Source organism: Microtus ochrogaster, chromosome 1, assembly GCF_000317375.1.
Source record: "Microtus ochrogaster isolate Prairie Vole_2 chromosome 1, MicOch1.0, whole genome shotgun sequence".
Classification (NCBI taxonomy): Eukaryota; Metazoa; Chordata; class Mammalia; order Rodentia; family Cricetidae; genus Microtus; species Microtus ochrogaster.
The window spans coordinates 51259374-51267176 of record NC_022009.1 but is presented as its reverse complement, the minus strand read 5'-3'; the positions used below and the strand labels follow the sequence as shown (position 1 = coordinate 51267176).

The following is a 7803-nucleotide window of genomic DNA, read 5'->3' as shown; positions in this document are numbered from 1 at the left end:
GACAGACACCCCCAGTCACACTAACCACAGTCAGACAGACACCCCCAGCCAGACTAGCCACAGTCAGACAGACACCCCCAGTCACACTAACCACAAGTCAGGACAAGTTGCCCCTTCCCTGCCTCCCCATCACGGTCAGAGCTGCAGACAGGGCATGCTCTATTCAACACCCTGTGCAGACTGTGCTCAAATGAGCACACTGCTATCTCTGCTATATTTTAAAATACATGGCCATCATCTGTCCTTTCATGGTCAGAACTTCCTTAGGAAGCTGCTGGAGTTAATCTGGAAAGGCAATGGGCAGGCTCAACAGAGCAATTCTGGCTGTCTCTGTGTGGCAGCTGCCACCCTATTCTCCTGGAGGAGAGCAAGCACTGACACTTGCTGTTAGCTGGGTTCACAGATGGAAGAGCCTTGAGTACCCTGCCCCCTACACACACACACACACACACACACACACACACACACACACACACCTACATACACACGTACACGCACGCGCACACACACACCTACACACACACCTACACACACGCACACACACACACCTACACACACATACACACACATACACACACACATACACACACACATGCACACACACCTACACACACACCTACACACACACCTACACACACACACGCACACACACCTACACACACACACGCACACACACACACCTACACGCACACGCACACACCTACACACCCACGCGCGCGTGTGCCCGCACACACACACACACCAAGCAGTGAGGATTCCAGAGGTAAAGATGAGGTTTATCTCTAATGTGTTTCAGGCGAAGGAAGGTTCAAAGCAGCATGCTTTGAAATCTTCCAACATTACTATTCAACTATTCTAAGAAAGGCTGTTTCCTGATGTCTAGCAAATGAGTAAAACAGAAAGAATCCAGTGTTCACCATCATACTTCCACAGAAAGCCCCTTCCAGTGCATGAGGCATGCTGGGTACAGCTCATGAACTTTCACAGAAGCACAGCCAGGATGAGCTTCCCTGCAAACACAGCACATGGGCTCCATCTCCTGCCACATAGTATGTGGACTACCATGTAAAGCCCGCGTGTGTACCCCAGTTCCGCATCGAACAGAGACTCAGTCACAAATAAAACACAGCTCAAGACTTCCCAGCCCCACCGCACCCTAAACAACAATCTGGATGAACAATAAGCACAAATGGGAATAACATGTGACTAAAAGGCCGCAGAATGGCACTGTTAAAACAGAACAGCAGACTGGAGAGACGGCTTCATGGCCCCCAGATCCCATGCTGTGGCTCACCACTACCTTAATTCAAGTTCCAGGGAATCCCGTGCCCTCTTCTGAATCCTAGGGGCACTGGGTACTTACATACATTTACTCAGGAGATCTTGTCTTTTTCTACTTCCCATGTAGATGAGATCTATGCAGTCTCTCTTAGAGTCCTCATTGTTGTCTAGGTTCTCTGGGATTGTGGGATGGTTTTCTTTGCTTTATGTCTAAAAACTACTTATGAGTGAGTGCATGTGATAATTGTCTATATCTAGTATACAACACAAGTATAATGCCCATGGTACCACTTAACACACATATCCTACACATAAAAAAAAAACAATGTCTATATGTAAATAGGACAGTGGTTTCCAGGGAAAGGGACACCTATACATGGGGTATCTGAGTTTATGAGTGGTTGGTTGTTGAATAGTTTGCATGGTGAGTAAACTGTGGGGGTTTCCAAAGTGTAGAGCCGTGTCTAGATCTCCTGTGGGGCATGTTCTCAGTACCCTATGTGTTCTCTCTATGGAAGGAGGGGGGCACTCCAGCACCCATCAGAGAGTGAGAGGAGAGACGAGGGTGAAGAGTGGGAACTCAGTTCTAGAGACATGCAGGGAATGTGGGCCAGGGTGGTCCTGGAGCGGAAGCTGCCACCACTTGTCCAAAATCGTGAGAGGAAGCTTGGCAATGACTGAAAACAATCTTGAGTCTTAGTTTGTTTTTAGTAACAGTCTGTTTTGAGCTTAAAATGAGCCTTTTTTTGTCAATTAGCAGTTGGCTTTCACCAAAGAAATTTGGAGTTTCCAGCACCAAGCCATGGACAGGGAAAACCACACAGGTTTCGCTGAGCTGCACAATGGTGGAACTAGTGCCTGCTTTGAGCTTTTCCCCAGGGCAGTGAGTAGTAAGAGTGGCAGGCTCCATGGTGGAAGAAGGAAGGCCTGAGCATTCATACCTGTGTGCATGCATTTGCACACTTCATATATGCTCAGATGAGCGCTCATACCCGTGTCTATACATCTATATGCATGTGTGCTCAGCTATATGCCTTCCTCCCTTTGAAACACTGCTCCCATGACATGAAAAGATGCTATTTTCTCATGGAGTGTGACATCAAACATTGGGCTCATTAGCAAAGGGGACACAAGTATCGGGCTGACCACTGTTGAGTCTCTGGTACTTAGTGTTTGAGTTCTTTCTCTTGTTAACCTGTAGCCACGAAGAATATTCCCCTCTATATGGTCTACTATTTGTTGGGAAACAGATAAAAGTTTTAGAGTTCCGAACAGTAGGGAGCCAGGAGAAAGCTAAGCTTTGAGGACACCAAGTCCCGCTCTGTACCTGCTGTTGCTTATCCCCAGGGCATTCCCTGGGGAGAACTGCCTGGGCCAGACCTTTCTACCCCACCCATGGCTGTCCTCTGCTGATGCCTCTGTTCCTCAAGGAGTCCATACCTGCAGAGACGGGGTAATCAAGAGAAGCAGGCAGGGCTTTGCCTAGCTTGGCATGTTTACTGGCTTCAGATCATGGTCCTAAAGCCGATGAGAAGTACCAAAGCCAGCAGAACACTGCTGGCTGGGCAGCCTTCCCCACACACCTGGGCTGTGTCTGCTCCTCAGCGAGGCACTGCCACCCTCCAGTGCCTCAGCTCCCAGGGATTAGAAGCAGGCCCTCCACTCACTTGCTTCCTGTGAGGATGTATCCCTGCTGCTCCTCCTCAGAAGACTGAACTTCCAGTTGTAGGCCTCCACTAGGGGGTCCCTGTGCCACTGAGTGGAGGCTTTGCTCCTCCTCCCACACCTCCGGAGCTCGGTTTTGGAATTGGTTCTCAAGTGTCTGGGCCTGGGTCTCTGAGTACAGCTTCTTCTCCATCAGGTCTTTGGAGTAAGTCCGGCTCCTCACATGCTCCACCCCGGCAGTCTCCTCTTCTGAAGACAAGACCTCCTCAGGCTGCTCGGACTTCTTGATCTCTGCTCCGGAGGACTTTCCCAGAATGGGAACTTCAGGTGATAGAGGTGACCCCTGGTCTTTCATGAGGTCCCCAAGCTGGACACTCAGATGATTGACCTAACAAAGAAGAAACATTCACAAGATGCCATGTAAGAAGGTACTGCTGGTAGATATTCCAGAAAAGTCAAGTCACACGGAGGGATGGCAATAGAGCACTCTGGAGGAAGCATGCTGGAGAGGGTTGCAGCATCTGGGCGTAGAACTAGAGGGGATATTAACCAGGGTATCAGTCATGTCACGGTGCTCTCTTCGGCTCCTACCACCCTGTGACACACTCTTCCAGAAGAGTCCCTCTAGAAGCGATGGACTGTCAAAAATATTGATCACCACTCCTGACTTCTGTTGAGCTCTCCCCAACACAAAAGATGTTGTAGGACTACTGGTCTGTGTAAATTCAGTCTTATATAAACCATAGGAGTTAGGAACCATCAGTGATCCCCATTTCATAGACAGGGAAACTGAGGCAGAAACTAACCTTGAGTCCCGAACCCATCGTAGGGACATGTGCCTATGTTCCAGTGACATTCTGGCCCTGTAAGAATGATGCTTTCCCAGCCTGAACCCACTTTCTTTTCCTAACACTCTCTCTCTCTCTCTCTCTCTCTCTCTCTCTCTCTCTCTCTCTCTCTCCTCTCTCCTTTCTTCCTTTCTTTCTCTTTTTCAATCCTTCCTTCCTTCCTCCCTTCCTTTCTGTTTTTATTGTTTCTTTTTCAAAACAGGGTCTCTTTGTTTTGCTGTGGCTGTCTTGGAACGTGCTCTGTAGACCAGGCTGGCCTCAAACTCAGGAAGACCTTCCTGCCTCTGATCCCCTCCCCGAGTGCTGGGATTAGAGGCATGTGCTATCATCACGGCTACTATTACGGTGCATGGCAGCAGCGTGTTTTTGCTCCATGTAAACCTCATTTCATCATTCCCAGCCCACACTCTGGCCTCGGCTTCACATATTCAGCCTTACAGAAGCTGGACATCAAATGACCACAGAAACAGAGGTCAGCAGTTGCAGATTTTGAAGTCCAGTTTAACCTTTATCAAAAGGCACTGTTTCCATGAGGACAAGGCCCCCGAAGTGTGACCCATAAATGTGTAGAAGCAAATGGCCTTATCATCTCAGTGGAGTGGCTTTAACCATGAACTTGTATTTCTGCTATTACTCTAGACAGGAGCCGGAGTTTGGTTTTTTTTACAGCTTGTTCCACCAAACACATATTTAAGGAATAGATAACCGTGAGGGAGATGATTTCCCCTTGACTAGAATTCATGAGTTTCCTTTGGAATGTGTGAACACAGTAGTTTGATGAAGACATTTACTCCGGCTTTGGTTTGCAGCAACAATGCATGGCAGTTAGTTACCCGGCAGGGGCTTCTGAAAGACAGGGGATAATGATCTCTCAGATGGAGCTGCATGTGAGGGGAAGGTGTCACTAAAGAGAGCTCAGAGCATCTAACACTCAAAGGCTCCTGCTGAAAACAATTCCCTGAAAATATGCTCCAAGAAATAGAGAAACACATCAACACAACACATGGAACAAAGAAATGTCAAAACCCAACAAGGGCAGGAGGATGTCATGGGAGAGGCAAGGAGGCCATGAGTAGGGTCTGGTAGTTTCACCAAGTTCAGGTGCAGGGGGGCTCTGGCCTGAAGTCTGGGAACACAACCTTGAAGGTTATGGGGCCTGTGTGGCACCCATTCTTCCTTCCAAACCCAGAAACAGTTTCCTGACCAATTTCTCCATCACGTCTCAGATGGAAGTCTCACTGTGGCTGTGATTTCAGTTTGCTGCTATTCCCTGCTGTCATCCATCAGACACCGATCCAGAAGCAAGCAAGATGACATAAGCAGTTTGTCAGAGCTATATGACATCACTGCTTCTGTAAGACTTTCCTTAGAGACCGTGGGTGCTCTAACCCCCAAATCTAATAACTATTGGGTATTGCTGACACAGAGTGCATAGGTCCTGGCTGGCTAATCCCTTTCACGGAGCCATCCTAGATCCCCTTAGTCATGGAGTAGCCTGTAACTGTGTGGTTGAGGACATCAGACAGGGAAGGTGGAGCAGCACCAGGTGCAAAGGAGCCGATGTGTCCCATCCAGGGAGCCTCAGACTGTGCATAGGATAAGTAGGTCTCTGAAACGTGCTGTGGGATGTTCTCATGGAAGATGGATTCTGAGAATATTAAATTCCCTTGTTTGAGTTCGCCATATTTTCACATCTCTATATAATGGCTAAGTATTCATTTATAATCTGAAAACATTTTCTATAACTAGGTCTATACAACTGTGTGTGCACTCTATATTTTTCTCAGTTTGGGGATTATGAGGATTTTCCCCATACCCTTCCAGTTGCTAGAAAGTTATATTTCATAAATATAGAAATGATCGATAATATCATGATTTTAGTCAATGTGCTGTCATCTTACCTCCTCGTTCACTGGATCATCCACCTCTGATAGTTTGTGATCTGTAAAAGACAAAAGCATGTTATCCAGGTTCCTGAAAGATGTTCTTATAACATGTCCCAGTGCATGGCAAGGTGACCCCACAGAATCCTCATGTACATATCAGGTAGAACAGCGTGACCACGTCTCTCGCACCCTATAAAGTGGAACAGGGAAGGGCTTTGCTAAGCAGCTTAGACACAGCATCATTCACAGGTTCCTCTCCCAGCTCCACAGGCAGATCTGCACAGAGTCCTCAGGGTTTGCCATAGGGCAGAGGACCCCAAGGCTTCATCAGTCAACAGTGATAAAAATAGAGAAGTCTACCCAAACTACTTCATGTTAAAGATGATGTGGGCTATCACTTTGGCCAAAGAAATACTATCCTCATTTGCTTTCTAAGCTGTGAGGAAACAGCACGGCCAAAAGCAACCTGGGGAAGAGTTATTTCATCGTGTAATTTACAGTCCATCATTCAGGAAGTCAGAAACTCTAGGCAGGAACTGAATGGAGCAGGACCACAGAAGAACACTGCTTACAGGCTTGCTTTTTTTATACAACTTCAAAGCCCCTGTCCAGAAGTGATACTACCCACAGTAGGTTGTGCCCCTCCACATCAATAATGAATCAAGAAAACACCCTTGAGGCTTGTTACAGGCCAATCTGACGGGAGCATTTTCTCAGTTGAAGTTCCCTCTTCCAAGATGATTCCAGCTTGTGTCAGATGCTGGAGTTGGACCACAACAGATGTCCAAGGCTATGTAACTCAGGGCACACTCCTCGATTTGTAGGGAACTCTCTAGATCCTCCTGTGCTTGCTTAGCCCTTTGTAACTGGTTGACTTCCCTCTTTTCCAGGCCACATGGGAAAGGAATGCATCTCACATCGACTTTCAGTAGGGTTTTATGTGCCTGCCATGTTCAGAGCTCAGAGGCTCGGAGGCCTGCCTGCATTGAGCAGCTCCTCAGGTAAGTTGATGTCATCTGCTGCTTCCAGTAGCTTCGGCAGCAGATGCAGACAGCTGAATGAACCCTTTTTGGCTTATTGTTCAAATATTTGACAGTGCATACTATTATGACCCAAACAAAGACACTCTCTATCACTCCCAGGTTCTCCTAATTTTGAACCTCAGCACGCAGAAATCGAGCCTCCTCCCTGAGAGCAATTTGTCATCCATATAATTGCTCTGGGAAGCCTAGTCTGTCAAGAAAGCTTTTAGAGCCAAAAGTTCAAACAGATAAAAAAAATCTTTAACATTAAATCCATCTCTGCAGCAGAAAGAATGGAAGGTCACCTTGAAGCACTACTTCTGGGGCATCTGCCTGCTCTCTCGGCTGGCCTTCAGCCCCTCTCCCATGGCTATCTTGGCTTCCCTCTGCAACATCACTTTGTTTGACTCCAGCAATTGAGTCTGCCATTTCCTCAAACTTCAGGGGGCCCAGGCGGTCCACTTCAGCTTGCTGCTGCAGATCCTTCAGGAGACGTCGCAGGAGTGTGTCTAGGGGAACCGACAAAGTCACAGTTAGCAGTCACACAGCCTAAGAAGGGGGATGGCTATCGGAGGGATGCTTTTGTGTTTAGCTGGACATGGAGCTCACGGAGTAGGAAGGAATGATTGACTGACTGCCCAGAGAGGAAGAGAAGGCCTCACAATAACCCCAGGGTCAGCTGCGGAGGAGTTGGCATCTCCTCAGCAAGCCTTCAGGTTATCAACACACATTAAGCTGTGTCTGTCTCTCCTGGAACAGAGAGCAATTACAGGATAAAGGGACACTAGGGCTAAGACTCAGTGTCTCACTCCACCTACCCTGCTCAGATGCTGCAGAAGTGGACAGCTGTCATAGTTCTTGAGGCTCATGGAGAAAAACCTCAGTTGAGCACTCTGACCAGCATAACAATGTGTCCTGAATATGTACACAGCCTGGTGGCCCCTGTGCCATGTGCACATATATAAAGAGCCTGGAAGCCCCTTACTGTGTGTACATATGTACAGAGTCTGGTGGACCATGTGCTGTGCTGTGTGTGTGTGTGTGCATATGTACAGAGTCTGGTGGCCCCTGTGCTGTGTGTGTGTGTGTGTGTGTGTGTGT

At 47.8% G+C, this 7803-nt stretch overlaps 1 protein-coding gene across 1 annotated transcript in view; it reads right to left on the bottom strand.

Moving 5' to 3' along the window:
• Ptprn2 (protein tyrosine phosphatase, receptor type N2) overlaps nucleotides 1–7803 on the bottom strand; it is a 715776-nt gene that overhangs the window by 387625 nt on the left and 320348 nt on the right. The window contains exons 7-9 of the mRNA XM_005343678.3: nucleotides 7008–7211; nucleotides 5696–5736; nucleotides 2949–3334 (exon numbers count right to left, since the gene is read on the bottom strand). Coding sequence (XP_005343735.1) covers nucleotides 2949–3334; nucleotides 5696–5736; nucleotides 7008–7211 — 631 coding nt within the window. The remainder of the gene's footprint in view (nucleotides 1–2948; nucleotides 3335–5695; nucleotides 5737–7007; nucleotides 7212–7803) is intronic.